Source organism: Hemitrygon akajei, chromosome 6 (assembly GCF_048418815.1).
Source record: "Hemitrygon akajei chromosome 6, sHemAka1.3, whole genome shotgun sequence".
Lineage (NCBI taxonomy): Eukaryota > Metazoa > Chordata > Chondrichthyes > Myliobatiformes > Dasyatidae > Hemitrygon > Hemitrygon akajei.
Window position 1 is genome coordinate 88,483,993 of NC_133129.1, and position 27,716 is coordinate 88,511,708.

At 43.9% G+C, this 27,716-nt stretch overlaps 1 protein-coding gene across 2 annotated transcripts in view; it reads right to left on the reverse strand.

The window, feature by feature from the left end:
* neurl4 (neuralized E3 ubiquitin protein ligase 4) overlaps positions 1-27,716 on the reverse strand; it is a 127,565-nt gene that overhangs the window by 47,633 nt on the left and 52,216 nt on the right. For both annotated transcript variants that reach the window (XM_073048767.1, XM_073048766.1), the window contains exons 8-12: positions 18,460-18,641; positions 15,348-15,433; positions 10,367-10,529; positions 2,882-3,080; positions 2,112-2,188 (exon numbers count right to left, since the gene is read on the reverse strand). In XM_073048767.1, the coding sequence (XP_072904868.1) occupies positions 2,112-2,188; positions 2,882-3,080; positions 10,367-10,529; positions 15,348-15,433; positions 18,460-18,641 (707 nt within the window). The remainder of the gene's footprint in view (positions 1-2,111; positions 2,189-2,881; positions 3,081-10,366; positions 10,530-15,347; positions 15,434-18,459; positions 18,642-27,716) is intronic.

Sequence of the window (27,716 nt, forward strand, 5' to 3'; positions counted from 1 at the left end):
CTCTACCACAGGAAACATCCTTTCCACATCCACTCTATCGAGGCCTTTCAACATTCAATATGTTTCAATGAGGTCATTCATTCTTCTGAATTCCAGTGAGTACAGGCCCAGAGCTATCAAATACTCCTCATTTTGTGTGTGTTGCTTAGCACAGTATAGGCCCTTTGGCCCATGATGATGTGCCAACCAGTTAACCTACTCCAAGATCAATTGGACCCTTCTCTCCTACATAGTCCTCCATTTTTCAAGTCATCCACCTGGCCATCTAGAGTCTCTTAAATGTCCCTAATATATCTGTCTCTACCACCACCCCAGCAGTCGTTCCACACATCCTGTAAAACACCTTCCTCTGACATTCCCCTAAACTTTCCTCCAAATAAAATTATACCCTCTTTTATTAGCATTTCAGCTCTGGGAGGAAGACGCTGCATGTCCCCTTGATCTATGCCTCTTACCATCTTATAACACCTCTATCAAGTCGCCTCTCAGCCTCACTTTGCTTTAAAGAATAAAGTCCTAGCTTGCCCAACCATTCCTCATTGAGTGGGCCTCAAATCCAGAGTGGATTTGGAGAGGATGTTTTCTATGATGGGGGGGGGTCTAAGACAAGAGGGCATAGCCTCAGAACAGAGGGACGTCCATTTACAACAGGAAAGAGGAGTTGTTTCTTTAGCCAGAGAGTGGTAAATCTATAGAATTCATTGCACAGGATATACTTAAGGCAGAGATTGGTAGATTCTTGATTAGTCGGGGCTGAGAGGGAAAATAGATCAGATATGATGAAATAGTGGAGCAGACTATTTCAGATGGTCCAAATGGCCTAATTCTGTTCCTATGTCTTATGGGGTTATGGCATCATAATGCATGCTCTCTAATTTAGGCAGCATCCTGGTAAATCTCCTCTGCACCCTCACTGAAGCTTCCACATCCTTCCTATAACGGGATGACTAGAACTAAACACAGATGAAGGGTCGAGGCCCAAAACATTGACTGCTTATTTGCCTCAGCCTGAGTCACTGAGTTCTTACAGCACTCTACGTGTTTTGTACAATAACATTCAGCATTTTATTTAAACTACTTGTGCACACACACTGCCCAGGAGATTAAAAGGGAAAGTATTTATTCAGTAGAAAGAAGGCAAGATAGTGGCTAGTGACTACATTTCATCAGGAGTTTGAAGAGATTTGGTATGTCACCTAAAACACACAAAAACCTCTGTAGGTGTATGGTGGAGAGCATTCTAACATGGGGGGGGGGGGGGGTCTACTCCACAGGATCGAAGCAAGCTGCAGAGAGTTGTAAACTCAGTCAGCTCCGTCGTGGGCACTAGCCTCCATAGTATCCAAGTCATCTCCAAGGAGCAGTACTTCAGAAAATTGACTTCCACCATCATCCCAGGATATGGTCCATTACAACAGAGTGAAGTGCCAGTAAATGGACATGGGGAGAGGAACTCAAGCCAAGGCGGCCCCCACCCACTTCCTATTGATAGATTTGACTGTTTCATTCTGAAATTGGATTGTTTAATTGTTACTTTCTTTGCAATGAATTATCTGCTTGTATTTTGTATAATTAATTATATAAAAGTAATTGCCTCATATGCTTCCTAGGGGTAATAGTATGTATATGCCTCTAGTGCAAGGGCTCGCAACATTTTTTTGTGCCATGGATCAATACCATTAAGCAAAGGGTCCACGGACCCCAGGCTGTTAACTCCTGCTCTGATGGATATACAAAGTATAATTCTGGAAAGTTCTGGAAGCTTCTTTGTACTGCCTTTGAATACTGGCTTTCTAATTGGCTGACTCTTACTTAAAAATTTGAATGGAATTTTTCTTATCTGTGAGTATAATATAGCCAACAGTAAAGCAACAGCATCGTAATTTTAACATCTTAGTCTCTTTGTTTTTAAGCTTTCACCTCCTGTTTCCTTTGTTCTATCAATGCTTAATAGAATGATCGTGAAGCAACAAATTCTGTTCCTTTGTCCTGATTTCTGAAAGAACCTCAGATTAAAATATCAGAAGCCAACACTCTGCTAACAAAACTGAGACTCTCACACACCCCTCCCCACCAACACAACCACAATTTAGAGACGCCTCAGTACTCACCTGCCTCTATTGATCCGGACCACCGATCCACCATCTTCTGAATTAGAATCTCAAACATTTCCCCTTCCTTCAACGTTCTGGAAAATGAAATGAACAGTGATGAGGAGGAATTTCTTTAGCCAGAGAGTGGTGAATCTGTGGAATGCATTGCCACAAACATCCTGGAGGCCAAGTCATTGCATATAATTAAAACAAAGCATTTTCGCCCACAGAACTGCTGCTCTCTGGGTATGTTTTTTTCTTGTTTTTTTGAAACATTCTCTGTAAACTCTAGAGAATGAGTGTGTGAAAATACCAGGAGATCAGCAGTTTCTGAGATACTCAAACCACCTCATCTGGCACCAACATTCATTCCACAGTTAAAGTCACTTAGATCACATTTCTTCCCCATTCTGATGTTTGGTCTGAACAATTGAACCTGTTGACCATGTCTGCATCCTTTTATGCATTCAGTTGATTGGCTGATTAGATATTTGCATTAATGAGCAGGAGTACTTCAAAGTGACTGCTGATGTAGTCTGGGAAGTGAATAAAAGCTTGAATGCCCATTGGAAACCTACATGGTCACTAGGAGAGTGAGCAAAGTTAGAATTAAACCTGGTACCTGGAGTTATGAGGCAACAACAATACTTGCAGTGGTGTGAGGTCTACAGCTACGGGAGGAATTCTGTGCTGAGAAGATTTAGCTCACGATGGATCGGCCAAGAAGGTGAGCAGGCAATCACCTCTTAGCCTAAATATTATCAAGGCAGGCAAGCACACTCACGTACCTGCTAGACATAACGATGGCATCGTTGAATTCACTGCGGCAGTTCTGGCGGAAGGCAGTCCGCCCACCGTTCGTGATCACGGCATTGTTCCCATGGAGGTGGTGGAATCGGAGGTCATTGCTGGGGGTGAGCGAGAAGAGGCTGCAGGGAGAGATCTGATTATTGCCCTCCAACACGTCATCAGGCAGAGGTGGCAGATCTAGTCAAGGAAATTAGATGGAAGGAAGAGAGGTCACATTGGTCAGAGCAGTATTAAAAACAGAGTGCACGAAGGATTTGGAGGAGCAAGTCAGGCAGCATCCATAGAGGAAAATGGGCAGTCCACCTTTCAGACTGAGATCCCTCATCACGACTGGAAAGAAAGAGGGGAGATAGCAGGTACAAAAAAGTGGGGGAGGGAATAGGATGATTGGCAGATCCAGGTGAGCAGGGGTAATTGGCAAGTGAGGACAAGGGAAGAGTAAGAATGATTCAAGAAGCAGGCACATGAAAGATGGAAGTGACAGAGGGCTGAAGGTGTTGGATCTGATTGGTTACAAGAGTACAGAGAAGATTTACAAGGAAGATTTACAAACATATAATCACAGAGTATTTAATTTGGCTTTTTTAACACTAATCAACAGAAAAAGACTCCTTCATGTCAAAGTGAAAACAGATCTCTACAAAATGATTTAAATTAATTATAAATATAGACCACAAAATTACTGATTGCATAAGTATTCACCCCCTTTAATATGACACACCAAATCATCACTCGTGCAGCCAACAGGTTTTAGAAGTCACATATTTAGTTAAATGGAGATGTCCTGTGTGCAGTCAAAGTGTTTCAATTGACTGTAGTAAAAATACACCTGTATCTGGAAGGTCCAACTGCTGGTGAGTCAGTATCCTGGCAAAAACTACACCATGAAGATAAAAGAACATTCCAAGCAACACCATGAAAAGGTTATTGAAAAGCATAAGTGAGGAGATGTACACAAAAATAATTCCAAGTCACTGAATATCCCTTGGAGTACAGTTCAGTCAATCGTCAAGAAATGGAAAGAATATGGCACAGCTGTAAATCTGACTAGAGCAGGCCATTCTCAAAAACTGAGTGGCCGTGCCAGAATGGGACTAGTGAGGGAGGCCACCAATAGGCCTATGACAACTCTGGAGGAGTTGCAAGCTTCAGTGGCTGAGATGGGAGAGACTGCACGTACAACAACTGTTGCCCAGGTGCTTCACCAGTCACAGCTTTATGGAAGAGTGGCAAAGAGTAAGCCACTGTTGAAAAAAACTCACATGAAATCTCTGCTAGAGTTTGCCAGAAGGCATGTGGGAGACTCTGAAGTCAGCTAGAAGGTTCTATGGGTCTGATGAAACAAAATTAAGCTTTTTGGCCATCAGTCTAAACACTATGTTTGACATAAGCCAAACACTGCACATCAAAAACACACCATCCCTACCGTGAAGCATGGTGGTGACGGCATCATGCTGTGGGGATGCTTCACTGCAGCAGACCCTGGAAGGCTTGTGAAGGTTGAAAGTAAAATGAATGCAGCAAAATACAGGGAATCCTAGAGGAAAGTCTAATGCAGTTGGCAAGAGAACTGCGACTTGGGAGATTTGTTGTCCAGCAAGACAATGACCCAAGCATAAAGCCAAAGCTACACAGGAATGGCTTAAAAGCAACAAAGTTAATGTCCTGGAGTGGCCAAGTCAGAGTCCAGGCCTCAATCCAATTCTGAACTTGTGGCTGGATTTGAAAAGGGCTGTTCACTCACGATCCCCATGCAATCTGACAGCTTGAGCAGTTTTGTAAAGAATGGTGAAAAATTGCAGTGTCCAGATGTGCAAAGCTGATAGAGACCTATCCACACAGACTCAAGGCTGTAATTGCCGCCAAAGGTGCATCCACTAAATACTGACTTGAAAGGGATGAATAATTATGCAATCAATTATCTTGTGTTCAGTAACTGTAATAAATTTAGACCAATTTGTAGACATTTGTTTTCATTTTGACAAGAGTCTTTTCTGTTGATCAGTGTCAAAAAAGGCAAAATAAATCTACTGCAATTCAACGTTGTAAAACAATAAAACAAAAACTTTTATAAAACCTTTTATAGGCACTGTAGAAGGAAAGATTGAATAGGTTAGGACTTTATTCCTTGGAATGTAGTAAGATTGAGAGATTTGACAGAAGTATACAAAATTATGAATTGTATAGATAGGGTAAGCAGGCTTTTTCCACTGAGGTTGGTTGGGTGGGACTACGGCTGGAGGTCATGGTTTAAAGGCGAAAGGAGGAAAGCTTAAGGAGAACAAGGGGAAAACTTCGTCACTCAGCGGATGGTGAGAGTGTGGAATGAGCTCCCAGCTCAAGCAGTGCAGTTTAGCTCCATTTCAATGTGTAAGAGAAGTCTGGACAGCGGCATGGATGGTAGTGGTATGGAGGCTATAGTCCAAGTGCAGAATGTTGGGACGAGGCAACTTAAATGGTTCAGCAGAAGCTAGATGGGCCAAAGGGCCTGTTTCTGGGACTGTGCTGTACTTTGCTATGGTTCTATGAGAGGACCATGGAATAAAGAAAAGGAATTAGGGAGGGGAAAGCTGTGGGAGAAACGTATGGGTAATGGGCAGATGGAGAAAGGGAAAGAGATAGGGGGATGGAAGCCAGTGGCATCAGGAAAAAGGGAAGGGACAGAGGGGAGTGAATAGCAGAAGCTGGGGAAATCCGTGCTTGTGCCATTAAGTTGGAGACCGCCTTACATCTTCTTCTCATGTCTGAGCTTCTTGCATCATTCCCACCCTCCTCCCTCCCACGCCAGCTCTTATTTCACCCTTCTCCCCACCTTTCATCATACTATATCTCCTTTGTTCAGCTGTGATGAAGGGTCTCAACTTGAAACGTCAACTGTCATTTCTCTGCCTAACCCACTGAGCTCCTACTGCTCCTTTCAGTATTGAGCAGCAGCAGTCTCATGTCTCCTTAAAACAAATACATTCTGTGTTACGCTCCTCAGAAACCACCTGTATTGTGAGTTTAACCCTTGATAACATTTACAGAAGAGGTTCTGCAGATGCAAGACACACAAAATGCTGGAGAAACTCAGCAGCAGCTATGGAACTGAATAAACAGTCCACATTTCAGACCGAGACCCTTCATCAGGACTGAAAAGGGAAGGGAAAGAAGCTAGTAAAAGGTGGGGGTAGGGAAGGAGGCTAGCTGGTAAATGATACAGTAGGTGAAACCAGGTGAGCGGGAACATTCTACTCTATCAAATCCTCCTTCAGCCTGGTACCTCTTCCCAGCTTCTCACTTTTTCTCTCTCCCCCTCCTACCTCTCTTCCCCATCACCTGCCAGATTGCACTCTTTCCCTTCCCCCTACCTTAGTCTGACTTCTGCCCCCTTCCTTTCTGGTCCTGATGGAAGGACTTGGCTTGAAACATTGACTGTTCATTCCTTTCTATGGATGCTGCCTGACCCACTGAGTTCCTCCAGCATTTGTGTTTACTCCCCATGAAAATATTTGTTGTTTCTTTTGCATTTGGTGTTTAGTTATTTTCCCATAACAGCAAATTCTTTTATTCCATATCAAATATTTTGGTGTTAATTTATGAATTGCAGAAGGGAAAACCCCTATTACCTCAACTCCCATAATGCTGAGGTACGACATCTATGTACCCCAATTTCCATACGTTGAAGTACACTGTCCATGTATCTCAACTCCCATAACATTGAGGTATGGTGGTGGCATCCGTCAGTCTCGAGAGACCATGGATCTGCGCAGGAGTTTCCAGGGCTCAGACCTGGGCAGGGTTGTATGGGAGACCAGCAGTTGCCCAAGCTGCAGGCCTTCCCCTCTCCACGCCACCGATGTTGTCCAAGGGAAGGGCACTAGGACCCAAGCAGCTTGGCACCAGTGTTGTCGCAGAGCAATGTGTTGTTAAGTGCTTTGCTCAAGGACACAACACGCTGCCTCAGCTGAGGCTCGAACCAGTGACCTTCAGGTTACTAGTCTGATGCCTTGCCCACTAGGCCACGCGCCACACATTGAGGTATGATGTCCATGGTAACTTGCACACTCACTATTAACACAATGGACTTATCAGCTCACCAACACAAAATTAGATTAACCTCGATCGTACAAATACACAAAACAGCAGCCACCGGATATAAAGTCACTCGAGGCAGCTCTACTATTCAGCATGAATAGGGCTGAACTATTAGACTCAGAAAATTACAGCACAAGAAACAGGCCCTTTGGCCTATCTAGTCAGTGTTGAGTCATTTTAATTGCCTACTCCCATCGACCTGCACTGGGACCACATCCCCTCATATCCCTACCATCCATGTGCCTATCCAAACTTAACTTAAATGATGAAATTGAACTTGCATGCACCACTTGCACTGGCCGTTCGTTCCACACTCTCACAACCCTCTGTGCGAATGTAGTTCTCCTTTTCTTTCCCTTAAACTTTTCACCTTTCACCCTTAACCCATGACCTCTAGTAGTAGTCCCACCCAAAAAGCCTGCTTGCATTTACCCTATCTATATCCATCATAATTTTGTACACCTCTATTACATCGCCCTTCAATCTTTTACGGTCCAAGGTATAAAGTCCTAACATACTCAATCTTTCCTTATCACTCAGGTCCTCCCATCCCGGAAACATCTTTGTAAATTTTCTCTGTACTCTTTCAACGTTATTTACATCGTTCCTCTAAGTAGGTGATCAAAACTGGACACAATATTCCAAATTAGGCCTCACCAATGTCTTACACAACTTCAACATAACATCCCATCAATACATGTACATTGATTTATGAAGGCCATTTTGCCAAAAGCTTCTTGTATAACTCTATCTACCTGTGACACCACTTTCAATGAATTATGGACTAGTAATCCCAGCTTCCTTTATGCCTCCACTCCGTTTGCTAATTGATCCCCAATGCCTTAAGTTCCCTCTTTGAACAATAACCTATTGGTCTTGAATGACTAAGCATCTACACAGCCTTCCAAAGTAAATTCCCAAGACTGAAGGAGGTTTTTACCTTTATCTTAGGCAGCCTAACACTCAACTTATTTGCTTTGACAGAATCCGAAACCAGAAACCAGCCCTTGCACCCACCAGGTGTTGATTACCAAACACCTACTTACATTAATGCAACACCAACCCCAACCTCATTTTATTCTCCCCACCTTCCCATCAACTGCCCCCAGATTCTGCCTCTCTCACTCACACGAGGGGCAACTTACAGTGAATTGTTATCCTACTGACCCACACCTCTTTGTGGTGAGGGAGGTAACCAAAGCCCTCGCAGGGGGGACATGTACGCTCCACCCAGAAGCCAGGGTCAGCAGCTAAGAACTGAAAGCAAGGGGAAAGGTGAGTGAGTTATGGAACTTTGGGATTCGCTACCATTGAGTGTTGTGGATGAGTATGCCAAAACTAAATAGTGTTAGGCTCACAAAATGCTGGAGCAACACAGCAGACCAGGCAGCATCAATGGTAAAGAGTCAATGTTTCAGACTGAGACCCTTCATCAGTCCTGAAGAAAGGTCTCGGTTCAAAAAGTCTACTATGTACTCTTTTCCATCGATGCACCCTGGCCTGTGGAGTTCCTCCAGCATTTTGTGTGTGTTGCTTTGGACTTTCAGCATTGGCAGATTTTCTTGTGTTAGTGATGGGTTCTTTCAACACTGAGGAACCTGCAGGACAAGATGAAATCATGGAGCCATAATCTATGCTCTTCATTGTTTTTTTACTTTAGGAATACAGCATGGTGACAGGCTCCTCCAGCCCACACTGTCCACGTGACCAATTAACCTTCTAGCCACACGTCTCTGGGACGTGGGAGGAAACCAGAGGACCCATGCAGTCACAGGGAGAACTACTTACAGGCAGTGGCAGAATTGATCCCTCATCTCTGGAACTGTAATAATAATGAGGGTACCTGCTTCAGTACTGCGCTGTCCATAATAGGTAAGCAGGCTTAGGACATCTTACTGACCATATATAACATACAAAGTAGCCTTCCCTCCATTGACTCCATCTACACTTCCTGCTGCCTAGGTAAAGGCGTCAACATAATTACATCCCATTCTCTTTTCTTCACCCTCCTCCCTCCCACCCTGATTGCGAAGAAGATATAAAAGCTTGAGATTATATCCCACTAGGCTCAAGGCCAGCTTCAATGCTAGTTATTAATGGGTCTCATTGTAGCCTTTGCCTACTTGCACCACATCCTCTCTGGATTTCCCTTTTTTATTTTGCAATACCTCGATGTACTTATTATGGAACTGTCTGGCTGGCAGGCAAACAGAGCTTTTCACTGTGTTTCAGTACATGTGATAATAATAAACCAATTAGCTCGCCTGCTTTCCTCCAGCCAAAGCAAGAGTAAGGATAGATTCACCAAAGAGTCTCGCCAATTTCTGCAGGTGTACAATGGAGAGTATTCTAACTGGATGCATCACCACCTGGTATGAAGGGGCCACTGCACAGGATCGGAAAAAGCTGCAGAGGGCTGCAAACTCAGCCAGCACTAGCCTCCCCACCCTCGGGGACATCAAGAGGTGATGCTCAAAAAAAAAGGTGGCAACTATCATTAAAGGCCCCCATCACCCAAGACATGCCCTCTTCTCGTTGCTTTTTACTACCTTGATATACTTCTGTGTGGAACACGAACAAAAGCTTTCAACTGCATCTTGGTACATATAGGTTCCTTAAGATTGTTATAGCCGGGGGTGGTAATGTGGACAAATTCCCACTAACTATTAAATGCTCCCAATGGCGTGCACCTCAAATAGCTTCTGACATCCAAGTCCAGCTCCCGACCTTCACGTGTGGCTTAGCTACTAAGCCCAGTGGAACAGTTTCTACTGACAGGAGAAGGGGCAAAGCTGGGTTACTGGGTCACTTCGAGCAGATGGGGCTTGTCAGCAGCTTATCTAGAAGGCAAACTCTGATCTCAAACCTCCGCTGCCCCGCGGCTATACCCACTCACGGGGAAGGCTTCAGGAGTAAACCCCCAAAGGAAAAATCTGGAGCTGGAGTCCCTAAGGCAGTCCTACACTGAGTTCAACGCTGATGGCCAATTCCTGCAATGCCGCTGGTGCCAAACTGTATCGGTCTCTGCTATTCGTTTGGGTTCACCAGCTGCACGGAAAAGGAAGCCTGCTACAAGGCCATCAACTTGCTCTCCATATCATACTGCCCTGGCATGCTTATCTGACCAAAGGAGGCACCGGTACACATACCAATAACACATTAATAACAATACCAATACATACAACAACAATCTCTAATTGCCGGGCAGCCTCGATAGACCAGTTCCTGTCTATCAATTCCACATTTGAAAGTTTGAATGTCCTGCAAGTGATGCTCGAAACATGGGTCAGACCAGGGAGCAGGATGCAGAAGAGCAGTGACAGCACCAAGGATGATAAAACCAAGACGGCGGCACACAGCAATGGTCAATTCAACAGGAGACCCACCTATGTCATCGATGATGGTGGCTTGGGCAGCCTGGCCGTAGAGATCGACCACGGCGTAAACGTTGGATGGCACATTGGATGCTGCAAGCCCTTGATCCACGTTGTTTACGAAGAAGTGCAAGCTTCCCTCTTCTTTGCGCATGACGCCGACCGTGTCACCTGCCTTGCTCCAGGAGGTGGGAGGGGAAATAGGGGTTGGATTCGACAGGAAGGGAAGAAAGAAATAAAGTTCAGAACAATTCAGCAGCTTGGGGGAATACAATTAAAAACTGAAACAGCAAAGAGCATTCTAACTCTACATCAGAACAGCATTATCTTCCCTTGATGCCCTTCCCTTGGACAACATTGGTGGCGTGGAGAGGGGAGGCCTGCAGCTTGGGCAACTGCCGGTCTCCCATACAACCTTGCCCAGGCCTGCGTCCTGGAAACTTTCCAAGGTGAAAATCATGGCCTATCGAGACTAACGGAGGTCTACGTACATCTTCCCTTGAAACCTCCAAGGAGCAACAGAGAATACTCAGAGACCTCATCATGTGTTCAATGACACACACCAGGGAACCAGATGGTGATTCAGTCCATGAAGTTGATGCTGGCTCACAGGGCAATTGCATTTCCCACTAATTTTCCCCAATACACCTTCCCCACTTCCATTAGCCCCATTCCAGATTCCACTCCTTACCCACACATTAGGGGCAATTTACAGAAGACAATTCAGCCAATGTCTTACACGTCTTTAGGTTGCAATGGTAACTAGAACACTCGGAGAAACCGAGACACAATTGTTGGGAGAGAACACAAGTTCTACGCAGCGCTGAAGGTGGGCATTAAAGATAAGTCATTGGAACTTTGAGGCAACAGCTCCACCAATTGTAACAGTGCAGAACTTCTCCAAAGTAGCAACCGGAGCATTAACCTGGATCCTGTCCTCAAGTGCCTGGAACATGAAGCAGCAGAACACAGGAGCAGCCCACATTTCCTAATTTAATTCCTCGGTGTTATTATTTCAGAAGACCTGTCCTGGGCCTAGCATGTACATGCAATTATGGAGAAAGCACGGCAGCACCTCTACTTCCTTAGGAGTTTGAGAAGATTTGGCATGAAATCTAAAACGTCTATAGACATGCTGTGGAGAGTATATTGACCAGCTGCACCACAGCCTGGAATGCCAAAACCAATGCTCCTGAATGGAAAATCCTACAAAACATAGTGGATAATGGCCCAGTCCATCACAGGTAAAGCCCTCCCCACCACTGAGCACATCTACATGAAGCACTGTTGCAGGAAAGCAGCCTCCATCATCAGGGACCCCCACCACCAGGACGCAATATCTTCAGGAGCAGAGCTGCACAGACACGCTGGCATTGCGCAGAACAGCGCCAGTGCTGTGCGTAGTAATTATTAACATGCAAGTGTCACTGGGACGTTGCTCACTGACCATGCATTTCCTCATCATATTGCCCATTTACTGTCACTGATAAGTTACAATGTCTGTTCTGAAAATGCAGTACCTTGGCTTGTCTCAAGGTCACAGAAGACATCATAGAGTTATAGAAAAATACAGAAACAGGACCTTCAGACAATCTAATCCATGCTGAAACCATTTAAACTGCCTGCACCCTATCACAGTTATTATTCCATTATGGATTTATTGAGTATGCCCTGCACGAAAATGAATCTCAGGATTGTATATGGTGACATACTGTGTGTGTAGTTTGCTAATAAATGTACTTTGAATTTTGAAATTAAATCTCTTCTGCCTGTAGAGGATCCCTATCCTGCCATTCCCTGCAGATTCACCAGTCTAATAATCTCTTAAACACTACCTCTACACTGGCTGCACACAGCCCAGGCACCTACTGCTCTGTGTAGAAAAACAAACTTGTCCTGCACATCCTTCTGAAATGCATGTCCTTTAGAGCTTGACATTCTTACTCTGGGACAACGATTCTGACTACCTACCCGATACTGGCCCTCAAATTTTATAAACTTCTCTTTGGCACTGCCTACTCCTGATTTTCTTTGAAGTGAGTTGTCAGGTCATTTTTATTTGGCTATCTGTTGAGATACAGAGTGGAATAGGCCCTTCTGACCCTTTGAGCTGTGCTACCCCGCAACCCCCGATTTGAGAATCCCCCAATAGAGTCATCGAGTCAAAAAGAAGCACAGCATAGAAACAAGCCCTTCGGCCCACCTCGTCCATGCTGAACCATTTACGCTGCCTCGTTCTATCGACCTGCAGTCAGACCGCACTCCTCCATACCCCTGCCATCCATGTACAATTGCCAGAAAAAGTTTGTGAACCCTTTGCAATTACCTGGTTTTCTGTATTAATTACTCAGAAAACGTGGTCTGATCTTCTTCTAAATCACAATAATAGACAAATGCAATCTGCCTAAACTAATAACACACAAACAATTGTATTTTTCATGTCTTTATTGAACACATCATTCACAGTCCAGGTTGGAAAAAGTACATAAACTCTTGTATTAAATAACTGGTAGAACCTCCTTTACCAGCAATAACCTCCACCAGGCGTTTCCTGTAGGTGCTGATCAGGCTTCCACACAATAAGGAGGAATTTTAGACCATTCCTCCAAAACAAAACGATTTCAGTTCATCAATATTTCTGGGATACCTTGCATGAACAGCCCTCTCAGGTCATGCCACAGTATCTCAACTGGGTTAAGATCTGGACTCTGACTTGGCCATTCCAAAACAGGAATTTTCTCCTTTTTAAACCATTCTGTTGTTCACTTACTGTAGTAGTTCGGATCATTGTCTTGTTCCGTAAGCTTCAGACCGCTACCCTGACATTCTCCTGTAAAATCTCTCGATACAATTTTGAATACATTGTTACTTCAACAACTGAAAGCTGTCCAGGCCCTGAGGTAGCAAAGTAGCCCCAAGCAATGATGCCCCTTCCACCATGCTTCACAGTTGGGATGAGGTTTTAGTGTTGGTGTACACTGCCCCTTTTCATCCAAACATAGCAGTGTGCATCTCTGCCAAAAAAATTCAATTCTTGCCTCATCTGTCCACAGGACATTGGCCCAGGAGTGTTATAGAACATCCAGGTGATCTTTTGCAAACTTGACACGTCCAGCAATTTTTTTTTGGAGAGCAGTGGTTTCCGCCGTGGTATCCTTCCATGAACACCATTCTCGTTGTGTTTTTCTTATAGTTGACAGCGACTTTGGCAAGTTCTAGAAATTTCTGCAGGTCTTTTGCTGTTACCCTAGGGTTCTTTTTCATCTCCTTCAGCATTCATTGATCGGAACACTGGACTCCAAATAGCTTTTGTGGAAGGCATTACCCCAGAAGTTCACATACATTTTAGAACCTAGACTGTGATTGTTTAAATGGTGTACTCAGTACTGATGAGAAGAAGTACAATTGTTTCGAGTTATTAGTTTAGGTAGATTATGTTTGTCTATTATTGTGACACAGAAGAAGATCAAACCACATTTTACAAGTATTTAATGCAGAAAACCAGGTAACTGCAAAGGGTTCACAAACTTTCTCTTGAAACTGTACCTATTCAAACTTCTTTGGAACATGAAATCGAGCTCACATGCACCATTGCACTGGCAACTCGCTCCGCACTCTCATCACCCTGAGTGAAGAAGTTCTCCCTCACGTCTCCCTTCATCACACAACAATTGTTTCCGCCATGCCCATTTTAGCTCCAGGGAACATCTCGGTACAAGTGTAAGATAGTTGTACCCTTACTAGCGTGTGTCAATAATCGTGAGATGGATCATGTCCCACTGGCAGATGGATACAGCCTCAGATGATAAGACTAGGGCTGTGTGAATGTAGCTCTGCCACACGTATTATTTTCAAAAGTACAATTTAAATATATTATCATAATGCGTAACTGTCACCATATACTAGCCTAAGATTGTTTTTCCTGAAGCATTCACTGTAGAACAAAGAAGTAGAACTGAATCAATGAAAAGCTACACACAAAGACTGAGAAGCACCCAATATGCAAAAGACGACAAACTGTGCAAATATACAAAAACTTCAAATAATTAATAAATAATAGAACTCAGAACATGGGTTGTAGAGTGGTCAAAAGAAAGTCCACATGTTGTGTTCTGTGATTAGTTCAGAAGAACAAAGTAATTCAATTCTGGGCCCCTTCTGCCCCCTCAAGACCAAAGATCCCACGGATACTTCAGTAAGGCAGATGGGCCGTTGTCATGGGTCAATATTTAACTACTTGCCAACACTCTGCGCCTGCTTCCCACATAGTTGGTAGAGACCAATAAATTGAGAAAACAATTCCCCGACAATTCAGAAACCAATACCATTCTGAGAAAAGACTGGACTGTCCAACTAAGCTCAAGTCTTCTTGAATAATTGTAACCAACTGCTCGTCAGAACTTCCTCCTGCAGACAATTAATCCTGAAACACTGACACTACTTCTCCTCCCACAGATGATGCTTGATCCACTGAGCTTTGGTTCAGAAGAAAGCACTAAACTTACTGTCTTATATACAACCGGTCCTCCAAGAGGGCCACAAACTTGTTGGGTTTGGAGGCTTGTGTGGCTCAATGAACGGGAGAGCTATATTGGCTGGAGTCAGGACTTTATACTTTGGCTATTGGTAGGGTCACCTGTGCCAAACAAGTTCAAGGGCAGAGGCCAAACTGAGAGTGCTCCACCGGTCCTCTGGGTTTGGCGGTTCAGCTCAGGACAAACAACTGACTGGCAAAACAAAACCTCTATGGAAACGGCAATGAAGAATCCTTCTGCACCTGAGTGTAATGGTATTCCTGAGTCTCCACCCAGGACTTGCATGACTGAGAGTGGTGAAAACCAAGGGGAAGCTACTGACACAATGAAGACCAGCAGAGATGGAGGACCTTTAATGCTGCCCTAAATGCCAGTGGCGTAATGGGCCTTAAGTATATGCAATTGGACATCCACCCCACATAACCATTATCAAAAGGGTTTAAGTAGAGCAGCCTCACCTTTAAGCGATCAAGGTTGTGACCATACTCGTCTAGAATGGTAGTTCCATTGTGCATCACTCCATTACCAGTCATCATCCAAGTACCTGAAACAACAAACCCACCTTTTCAGTACTAGATTTTCTCTGTACCGTGTTTGGAACAATAAACTAGCTCGGGGGAGATGAGTACAAAAATGGGTGCTTTATGGCTGGCCAAAACCATTAACCCACTGAACCACACGTCTTTGAGATGTAGGAGGAAACTGAAGCACAGCTGGGAATTCAGGCAGTAACAGCGAGAACCTACAAACTCCAGGTCAGCACCAAAGGTCAGGAGTGAATATTGGCCAACACACACAAATTACTGGAGGAACTCAGCTGGTAAAGGCAGCATCTATGGAAAACAGTAAACTGTTTACGTTTCGGGCCAAGACCCTTCATCAGAACTTTAGGGAAGAGTCTCAAGCCAAACAGAGACAGTTTACTCTTTTCCATAGAAACTGCCTTTACCTGCTGAGTTCTTCCAGCATTTTGTGCTTGCTGCTCTGGATTTCTAGCATCTCGTTTGTGAACCCAGATCACTGGAGTCACGAGGCACCGACTCCACCTGCTGTGCAGGGTGCGATTTGCAGGCTTCCTTCCTGAATTAAAATCAAGCAATATAGAACGGAAGCAGGCCCTTTGGCCCATCCACATCAACCACAGTCTCCACTCAGTAGGTCCCAATTTCCTGCATTCAGACCATATCTCTGAGACCTGCCCCTCCACGGACTATCCAAGTCCTCCTTTAATGACACTTGACTCAATCACTTCCTCTGGTAGCATTCCTACCATCCTCTGCATCACAAATCTGTGCTCTCTACCCTGATGAATCTGTTTGCCCACCCTAGGTTTAGACACCCTACCCTGTTAAATTTGTGTTCCCTAGTTTTGGAAGCCGTACCCTGATGAATCTGTTCCCTAGTTTAGGAAGCCGTACCCTGATGAATCTGTTCCCTAGTTTAGGAAGCCGTACCCTGATGAATCTGTTCCCTAGTTTAGGAAGCCGTACCCTGATGAATCTGTTCCCTAGTTTAGGAAGCCGTACCCTGATGAATCTGTTCCCTAGTTTAGGAAGCCGTACCCTGATGAATCTGTTCCCTAGTTTAGGAAGCCGTACCCTGATGAATCTGTTCCCTAGTTTTGGAAGCCGTACCCTGATGAATCTGTTCCCTAGTTTAGGAAGCCGTACCCTGATGAATCTGTTCCCCAGTTTAGGAAGCCGTACCCTGATGAATCTGTTCCCTAGTTTTGGAAGCTGTACCCTGATGAATCTGTTCCCCAGTATAGGAAGCCGTACCCTGATGAATCTGTTCCCTAGTTTAGGAAGCCGTACCCTGATGAATCTGTTCCCTAGTTTTGGAAGCCGTATCCTGATGAATCTGTTCCCCAGTTTAGGAAGCCGTACCCTGATGAATCTGTTCCCCAGTTGAGGAAGCCGTACCCTGATGAATCTGTTCCCTAGTTTTGGAAGCCGTATCCTGATGAATCTGTTCCCCAGTTTAGGAAGCCGTACCCTGATGAATCTGTTCCCCAGTTTAGGAAGCCGTACCCTGATGAATCTGTTCCCCAGTTTAGGAAGCCGTACCCTGATGAATCTGTTCCCTAGTTTTGGAAGCCGTATCCTGATGAATCTGTTCCCCAGTTTAGGAAGCCGTACCCTGATGAATCTGTTCCCCAGTTGAGGAAGCCGTACCCTGATGAATCTGTTCCCTAGTTTTGGAAGCCGTATCCTGATGAATCTGTTCCCTAGTTTAGGAAGCCATATCCTGATGAATCTGTTCCCCAGTTTAGGAAGCCGTACCCTGATGAATCTGTTCCCTAGTTTTGGAAGCCATATCCTGATGAATCTGTTCCCCAGTTTAGGAAGCCGTACCCTGATGAATCTGTTCCCCAGTTGAGGAAGCCGTACCCTGATGAATCTGTTCCCTAGTTTTGGAAGCCATATCCTGATGAATCTGTTCCCCAGTTTAGGAAGCCGTACCCTGATGAATCTGTTCCCCAGTTTAGGAAGCCGTACCCTGATGAATCTGTTCCCTAGTTTTGGAAGCCGTACCCTGATGAATCTGTTCCCTAGTTTTGGAAGCCTTACCCTGATGAAACAACTGAACCATCTAGCTTATACATCCCTCTCATAATTTTAAACACAAATGGTGCCCTTCATTCTCCCATGTTCCAGGGAATAAAGACATTATGTTTTACAACTTCAAAACATTAAACTAATTAAAAGAAAAACAAGAGGCCGAGATATGCGCTTTTCTTTAAGCAAAGCACGTGTTAGCATTATGACGTACACAATTCAAATATTTTTACATTTAACCCATAATGAATTATATAAACAAAATATGTTTAATCAAGCAATATATTTACAAGATTACTCAAATATTACTCTAAAGTTAGAGACACAACACCTAAGCTGGCCAACCTCTCCCTATAATTCTAGTCCTCTGCTCACAGAGTCATCGAAAAGTACAGCACAGAAAAAGGCCCTTCAGCCCATCTAGTCAGTACCAAACCACTTAAACTGCCTAGTCCCTTTGACCTGCACCAGGACCATAGAACCCCACACCCCTACCATCCATGTATCTAGCCAAACTTCTTGAACGTTGAAATCAAGCTCACACGCACCACTTGCATTCTACACTCTCACCAGCCTTTGAGATATTTTCCACTCATGTTTCCCCTTAAACTTTGCACCTTTCACCCTTATCCCATGACCTCTGGTTGTAGTCCCACCCAAAAAGCCTACTTGCATTTACCCTATCTACACCCCTCATAATTTTGTATACCTCTATCAAATCTCCCCTCAATCTTCTACATTCCAAGGAATAAGGTCCTAACCTATTCAATGTTTCCATATGGAAACATCCTTGTTAATCTTTTCTTAAAAGAGTGCATGTTACTTAATCTTTTTAAAATGAACTACACACTTAATTCAATTTCCTAAATCACTATTGGAAAATTCAAGCCTCTGGACTACTTTTCTAAGGGCAAAAATACCATTGTACTGAAATACCGATTGGAAACAGGAGAAAGGTGAGGGATTGGTCGGGAAAAAAATGAAATAAAAGTAGGTACCAAAGGAAACAGACCTGAGCGTAGATTAGTCATAGTGGACGGTAGTTGAAGGTAAGCAGGATTGTGGGTGGTAACGCCGATTTCTATGGACCCAGCCCACTTGTCTACCATCTTGTCAATACGGACTTGGAAGATTTCGTTGCTCCTGAGGGACCTGTTGCTGAGCACCACCCCGTGGTTAAAGTCATCTGTTGCACTGTACAGGAAGAACACACAGCTGTTAGAGCATATTCTGGACAGGGTGCATGACAAAGTATTAACTTTGGCAGCCAATCTTTAGTCCTGAACATTGGCTGTAGATTAAACTTAAAATGAACTCTGGAAAATAGGACCCTAGAGCTGTTAATTGAGAAAACAGACAATGTGAAAAAACATTCATTTTGGGTGTCTGGAGTGTGGGTGTGAAAGAGGTGTGAAAATTATATGTATTTCAAAGGAAGCATTGTAAATACGTTGTAACTATAGAATTATCCTTTGATCTTTAGCATTATAAATGTCACGTAACGTTAGGTCGAGCTGGCTCCAGAAGGGTCTCGATATGATACCTGCTGTGTCTCCTTTTATAAAATAAAAGACTACTTTGTATCTACGACCTGCGTCTCTCCGGTGGCTTTGTCACACTACATCATAGACACTGCCCAGAAGGCGGCAATGGCAAACCATTTACATAGTAAAAATATTGCCAAGAACAATCAAAACCGGAAGTTTTTAATGCCTTAAGTTGCTGCCAGATGACTGGTTAATTAGATATTTGCATGAATGAACAGGTGTACCGAACATAGTGGTCTTGAGGACAACATGGCACATAATGAGCAATACACTCAATAACCACTTTGTTAGATACACCTGCTCGTTAATCCAACAATCTAATTAGCCAATTATGTGGCAACAACTCAATGCACAAAAACTTCCGGTCAAGGCAGTATCTGCATATAGCCAGGGAGTTGGTGCATGTGTGAATGTGGTTTGGAACTTGTTGAGGGAAAGAGAGTGGGGAAGGAGTGGGAATTGCTGGGAGGGGGTTGCCTGGGTCTGGTAATGGCAGACAAGGTGAGAGGAGGGGCTGAGGGAAAGACAGTGGAGAAGGAGTGGGATAGGGATTTGGGATCAGAGGTAGGCAACTGGGGAGAAATGGATTATTGTGAAGGGAGAAATAAAGGGAATAAAGAGATAGTGAGGGGATGGATGAATGAAAACTGAGACAAAGGGAATAAAAGAATAAGAAATGACAATGGAGAGAGTTCTGAAAGTGAGGAAGATGAACAAGTTCAGAGAGGAGGTGTTGTCATAATTAGGTTTAATGAGAAGGCGCAAGGACACATGAAGAAAATTAACCCGTTTGTGCTAACAACAACTCTGGCAAATAAGATAGGGGAAATAGTATTTGCAAAAGTCCTTAATGATGGCAATCTGTTGGTAAGATGTGCGAATGAGGAACAACTTGAGAAAGCACTCAAGATAAAAGAGATAGGAAAATGCAAGGTGGAATATACAGGGAGGGTGGGAGCACGAAATGGTGGTTGTAAAGGAGTGATTATGGGTGTACCAATGAGTATAAACATGGAGGAGTTGAAGAGGAATATCAAAGGGGGGAAAGTAATTAATGTTCTAAGACTGAAAACAACAAAGGAGGGAATGAAAAAGGAAAGTGAAACAGTATTGATTGAATTTGAAGAAGAAAGAGTTCCAAGGAAAATGTTCCTGGGTTTCATGAGTTACCCAGTAAGGATATATGTGCCAAAGCCATTGAGGTGCTATAATTGTCAAAGGTTTGGACACATAGCTAAAAACTGTAAAAGGCAGAGTAGATGTGGGGATGATCATGAATATGGAAAGTGCGGAACAGGAGTGCAACCAAAATGCTGTAATTGTGGAGGAGCTCAATGTGGTGTATAGTGGGTGTGAGGTTATGAAACGGGAGAATAAAATTCAAGAAATAAGAGTGAAAAGAAAGATCACTTGTGCAGAAGCTGTAAGAATGTCAAGAGAACAGAATAATGCTCCTAATGACCAGAGAGCAATAGAGATGCAAGAGATGCAGCGAAGAGTAAACGACAGGATTTATGTGGGGGGAAAAAAAGCTCTAGTAACATTCATTGCAAGAGTCATTAATAGTACGGCAGAGATAAAGTCAAAAAGTGACAAAATTCGGCTGGTGGTCAAAGCAGCAGTAAACCATTTAGGGTTAGTAGGACTGACATGGGAAGAAGTGAGGGAGAACCTCACTAATCAGTCAAGTCAGGAAGTGTCATAGGTTGGTTAGTACTCATTATGGTGATTCTTTTGCAATGGAATGCAAGGAGTTTACTGGCCAATGGCCAGGAATTTAAGGACTTTATTAAGGAAATGGTTGTAAAACCGGATGTAGTGTGTATTCAGGAAACTTGGTTGAAACCAGCTTTAGACTTTGTGGTATATGGGTATATAATGATAAGGAAAGATAGAAATCTAGGGGGAGGAGGGGTTGTACTATGTTAATCAAGCAAGGTATACCGTATAGAGTACTGGAAAAAGGAGAAGATCAGGAATACATAGTGGTGGAAATATGGGAGAGAGGGGAGGGAGTGGTTATAATTAACTACTACAATCCATGTAAAAGGTTGGATTTGGACAGCCTACTAAGGATACAAGGACAAAATAGACAATAGAGCAGATTTCAATGCTCACAGCACAATATGGGGGGATCCGATTACAGATTCAAATGGAACAGTAATTGAAGAAATTTGATGGAAGAAAGGGATTTGGTATGTATGAATGATGGTAGAGGAACAAGGATAAACATAACAACAGGAACTGAGTCGATATTAGATATTACGTTAGTGTCTAATGTCTTGGCTGGCATTAGTAACTGGGGAGTTTGGACTGCTTCAACAGTAGGCAGTGATCACTACCCAGTTTTATGTTCAGTGGGTGAAAGAGTTGAAATAAGACCAGGTGGGGGAGTCCCAAAGTGGGTGTTTGGAAAACAAGATTGGGGTAAGTTCCAGAAGTTAAGTGAAGAAGCATTGACAAAGATTGACATTTCTGGAAATACAGATGAATTAAACAGTCAGGTGACTTCAGCAATTATTATGGCAGCAGAAGGATCTATACCCAGGAGTTAAAAATAGGATGAATAGAAAACTAGTGCCATGGTGGACAGAGGAATGTTGTCGGGCTGTAAAAAACAGAAATAGAGCATTCAGGCTAGTTAAAAGAACCCATAATATGCAGCATTTGATTCAGTATAAGAAGGCACAGGCAGTGGTGTGAAGAACTATACATCAAGCTAAAAGGGCAAGTTGGAGGAGTTTTTGCAACAAAATAGGAAGAACAACGCCTGTGGGAGAGGTGTGGGGAATGATTAAGAGGATGGGGGGAGATTGAAGGGATTGGGAGTATCCAGTAATGATATCTGAGGAGGAAACGTCAGTCTCCAGCAGGGATAAGGCTGAGATCATGGCCAAGTCATTTGTAAAGATACATAGTTCAGAAAATTTGTCTGAAGAAGGAGAAGGGAAAGAACAATGAGTCAATACCCAGGTGTGTTAAACAGGTGGAAAGAAACAGATGATATAATTGATGATCCATTTACTTTGGCAGAAATGGTGAGAGCAATAAAGAGATCGAGACCAACCTCCCCAGGGAAAGATCTAATATGCTATGTTATGCTAAAAAATCTAGGAGAAGGAGCGCTCTTGAAGTTACTGCATTTTTATAACAGAGTGTGGGAGGAGGGAAGATTACCAAGTGCATGGAAAGAAGCAGTAGTAATTCCAATAAGGAAATCTGGCAAGGATCCGTCAAAACCCACTAGCTACAGACCAATAGCACTAACATCAAATATATGTAAGGTAATGGAAAGGATGATAACTGAAAGGTTATCATATGATCTTGAGAAGAGAGGAATGCTGGCAAGTTATCAGAGTGGTTTTAGGAAGGGAAGGAATTCCATGGACTCAGTGATAAGGTTAGAGACTGAAATAAGAAAGGCCCAGGCAAATAAAGAATCAGTAGCTGCAGTGTTTTTTGACATTGAACAAGCCTATGATATGATGTGGAAGGAAGGATTATTAATTAAACTGCACAAAATGGGGGTTGGGGGGAGAGTTTTTAATTGGATTAAAGATTTTTTGTTTGGTAGAAAAATTCAAGTTCGGATTGGATCAGAATGATCAAAACAGTACATAGTGGGAAATGGCACACCTCAGGGTAGTGTGATTAGCCCGTTACTTTTCATCATTATGATCAATGATGTCTTCACAAAGGTACCAGTGGATATAGGTAGGTCACTGTTTGCGGATGATGGGGCCTTGTGGAAAAGAGGCAGGAACACGGAGCATATAATCAGGAAACTACAAGCAGCAATTGATGAAGTGGTAGAGTGGGGTTATGATTGGGGATGTAGATTTTCAGTGGAAAAAACTCAAACTGTATTTTTCACTAGGAAAAGAATTGAAGTAGGGAAGAAGTTAAGGATGTATGGGATTGAATTAGAAAGGGTTGGATCATTTAAATTTCTGGGAGTTATATTTGATTCACGATTAACATGGGCAGACCATATCAGGAAAGTTGAGGAGAAATGTAAAAAAGTAATAAACGTGATGAGATGTTTGACTGGTAGGGAATGGGGAGCAAGTTGTTCAGCATTAAAGAGAATGTATGTGGCTTTAGTAAGATCTGTGTTGGATTATGGAAGTGTAGCATATGGATCAGCAGCTAGGTTTCTTAAAAGGAAACTGGATGTGATTCAGGCTCAAGTTTTGAGAGTGTGCAGTGGGGCTTTTAAAACATCACCAGTATCAGCCCTGCAGGTAGAAATGGGAATAATGCCTTTGGAATTAAGAAGGATGCAATTGATGGCAAACTACTGGGTTAATTTGCAGGGACACAATGATTCTCACCCTGCTAAAGGAGTGTTGCAGGAGTCCTGGGAAAATGGGAGGTTTCAGAGGGAAAACTTCAGTCGGGTAGGGAATGATATTGCTAGATCATGTGGAGTGTTTGATCTAAGGATAAGTCCTTCAGTAGTTTATCCGGTTGTAGCTCCATGGAAGCTGGTTTGGCCTGACGTAGACTGGCATTTGTTAGAGGTAAAAAGGAAAGTATAAAACTGATTTGGTAAGTGCATTTAATTGTCATGTGATGGAAAAGTATAGTGATTATACTCAGGTCTATACAGATGGTGCTAAGGAACCTGAGACAGGAGTGACAGGGTTTGGGGTGGCTATACCAGCAAAAGCAATTGCAATCAGCAGAAGAACATCTGATAAGTTCGTGGTGTATAGAGATGATGGCAGTGTTGGTTGCGTTGCGTTGGATGGAGAAAGCTAGACTAGTCAAAGCGTTGATATGCTCAGATTCATCTTCAGTTCTAGCAAGTTTAAGGTCTTCTCACTCAAACAGCCGGCAAGATGTACTTCATGAAGTCCTTCAGTCAGTCACAAGAGTTGCAAATCAGGGAGGTCAGGTTAACTTTCTATGGGTTCCAGCTCATGTAGGGGTGAAGGGCAATGAAAGGGTGGATGAGTTGGCAAAGAGGACAATAAAGAAAATATAGAAATGCACATTCGTATCAGTAAAGCAGAGGTTAAGTGCGTAATCTGGGAAAAAATTAACCAAATGTGGCAAGAAAGATGGGACAGGGAGGGGAAAGGGAGGCATTTATATCAAATACAAAAAAGTGTTGCAGGTACTAGGGTAGGAAGTAGATACAGAAGAGAGGAAATTGTGTGGACTAGGTTAAGGCTGGGGCACTGTGCACTAAACCAAACATTGAAATTGATAGGGAAACAGCAGACAGGATTGTGTGAGGAATGTCAGGAAGAGGAATCAGTAGAAGATGTAGTTCTGAGTTGCAGGAAGTATGGGATACAGAGAGAGATGATGAGAATTAATCTAAAGGAATTGGGGGTGCAGGAATTCACATTAAAAGGGTTGCTGGGCATGGGTGAGAGAACACAGATCAGGGTATTTTTAGCTTTCTTAAGGGGTACAGGGTTTTTTTTATAGGATATGATGGATAAACAGAAATAGGGTACTAGGATGGGGAGGATAAAGTGTAGGTTAGGGTATGTGTATGTGTGCGATTGGGTGAAGGGACTTAGAATGTGAGTCCATCGCATACTCCGGAACAGAAGGAGGTGGTAATGCACCATTAAGCTGGTTGCCAACCGCCGTAAAACAAGACGGAGAGAGAGAGAGAGAGAGAGAGAGAGAGAGAGTGCTTGCGTACAACACTCCTTCGGTCAACATCTTCTGGGTAGCTCATGATACCATACATTTCATTTCTTATGTCTTTTACATTTGTTTTTTTTTGTCTTAAATGTGATTCTGGAACTGTTGAAGCCTGTGATTTGCAGTTTGGGTGTTTCAGCACTCTTCTCCGAGAGGATTTTGGGAGGCAGAGGCAGCATGAACGAAGGCTGTGGGGCACAAGCTGATGTTCGACTCTATCTCGCCGATTAAAGCTTCCATGTTCGCCGATTAAAGTGACAAGGGAAATTGAAACATCAAGGTGAATGCCGAAGGTGAGCACCGCCTGCCTGCCCTTTGACTGTTGGTGGGATCACTCTGCTGCAGAGAGTGGAGACTGCCTTTTGATTGCCGGTGATTTTGTTCTGTTGTTGGAGAGGGATACTGCCCTTTAATTGTTGGTGGGATCACTCTGCTGCGGAGAGTGGAGACTGCCTTTTGATTGCCGGTGATTTTGTTCTGTTGTTGGAGAGGGATACTGCCCTTTGACTGTTGGTGGGATCACTCTGCTGCAGAGAGTGGAGACTGCCTTTTGATTGCCGGTGATTTTGTTCTGTTGTTGGAGAGGGATACTGCCCTTTAATTGTTGGTGGGATCACTCTGCTGCGGAGAGTGGAGACTGCCTTTTGATTGCCGGTGATTTTGTTCTGTTGTTGGAGAGGGATACTGCCCTTTGACTGTTGGTGGGATCACTCTGCTGCGGAGAGTGGAGACTGCCTTTTGATTGCCGGTGATTTTGTTCTGTTGTTGGAGAGGGATACTGCCCTTTGACTGTTGGTGGGATCACTCTGCTGCGGAGAGTGGAGACTGCCTTTTGATTGCCGGTGATTTTGTTCTGTTGTTGGAGAGGGATACTGCCCTTTGACTGTTGGTGGGATCACTCTGCTGCGGAGAGTGGAGACTGCCTTTTGATTGCCGGTGATTTTGTTCTGTTGTTGGAGAGGGATACTGCCCTTTGACTGTTGGTGGGATCACTCTGCTGCGGAGAGTGGAGACTGCCTTTTGATTGCCGGTGATTTTGTTCTGTTGTTGGAGAGGGATACTGCCCTTTGACTGTTGGTGGGATCAGTCTGCTGCGGAGAGTGGAGACTGCCTTTTGATTGCCGGTGATTTTGTTCTGTTGTTGGAGAGGGATACTGCCCTTTAATTGTTGGTGGGATCACTCTGCTGCGGAGAGTGGAGACTGCCTTTTGATTGCCGGTGATTTTGTTCTGTTGTTGGAGAGGGATACTGCCCTTTAATTGTTGGTGGGATCACTCTGCTGCAGAGAGTGGAGACTGCCTTTTGATTGCCGGTGATTTTGTTCTGTTGTTGGAGAGGGATACTGCCCTTTAATTGTTGGTGGGATCACTCTGCTGCGGAGAGTGGAGACTGCCTTTTGATTGCCGGTGATTTTGTTCTGTTGTTGGAGAGGGATACTGCCCTTTGACTGTTGGTGGGATCACTCTGCTGCAGAGAGTGGAGACTGCCTTTTGATTGCCGGTGATTTTGTTCTGTTGTTGGAGAGGGATACTGCCCTTTGACTGTTGGTGGGATCACTCTGCTGCGGAGAGTGGAGACTGCCTTTTGATTGCCGGTGATTTTGTTCTGTTGTTGGAGAGGGATACTGCCCTTTGACTGTTGGTGGGATCAGTCTGCTGCGGAGAGTGGAGACTGCCTTTTGATTGCCGGTGATTTTGTTCTGTTGTTGGAGAGGGATACTGCCCTTTGACTGTTGGTGGGATCAGTCTGCTGCGGAGAGTGGAGACTGCCTTTTGATTGCCGGTGATTTTGTTCTGTTGTTGGAGAGGGATACTGCCCTTTGACTGTTGGTGGGATCACTCTGCTGCGGAGAGTGGAGACTGCCTTTTGATTGCCGGTGATTTTGTTCTGTTGTTGGAGAGGGATACTGCCCTTTGACTGTTGGTGGGATCAGTCTGCTGCGGAGAGTGGAGACTGCCTTTTGATTGCCGGTGATTTTGTTCTGTTGTTGGAGAGGGATACTGCCCTTTGACTGTTGGTGGGATCAGTCTGCTGCGGAGAGTGGAGACTGCCTTTTGATTGCCGGTGATTTTGTTCTGTTGTTGGAGAGGGATACTGCCCTTTGACTGTTGGTGGGATCACTCTGCTGCGGAGAGTGGAGACTGCCTTTTGATTGCCGGTGATTTTGTTCTGTTGTTGGAGAGGGATACTGCCCTTTGACTGTTGGTGGGATCACTCTGCTGCGGAGAGTGGAGACTGCCTTTTGATTGCCGGTGATTTTGTTCTGTTGTTGGAGAGGGATACTGCCCTTTGACTGTTGGTGGGACTGCTCTGCTGCCGCAGAGGGAAAGACCTACCATTGTGCTTGGAGAATGTTACCCAGGTTTTCTGCATTTTGGATATGGACTTGAACTACAGATTTTTTTCCCCACTCTTATAGTTTGTTATATTCTGTGTTTTAGCCCAATCTCTCTCGTTTTTTCATGTGTGAGGGAGGGGAATTTGGGGGACAATGTACTTGTTCCATTTTCGTTCAGTTTTTGTACGGGGAGGAGGAATTTGGGGGTTGATGATCGCGCTGACGTTCTTTTCTTTCTCGGTTTCGTAGCTATCTGAAGAAGAATAATTTCAGAGTTGTATACTCTGCAATGAACCTTTGAAAGACATGGTCAAGAGGTTCAGCTTTTGTTCAGACCAAACATCAGAATAGGAAAGAAATGTCATCTGAATGACTTTGACCCTGGAATGATTGATAGTGCTAGATGGGGTGGTTTGAGTATCTCAGAAATTGCTGATCTTCTGGGATTTTCAGTCCCAACAGTCTCTAGTGTTTACAGAGAATGGTGTGAAAAAAAATCAAGCCAGCAGCAGTTCTTTGTGCGAAAACGCCTTGTTAACGAGAGAAGTCAGAGGAAAAAGGCCAGACAGGTTCAAGCTGACAAGAAAGTGACAGCAACTCAAATAACCACACGTTATAACAGTGGTGTCCTACAAGAGGACCAACACATCCCATTGTACGGTTTAGATGTTTGACCTGGAAAGCCATGTTTGCTGAAGTCAGGGCTTTATGCTTTGG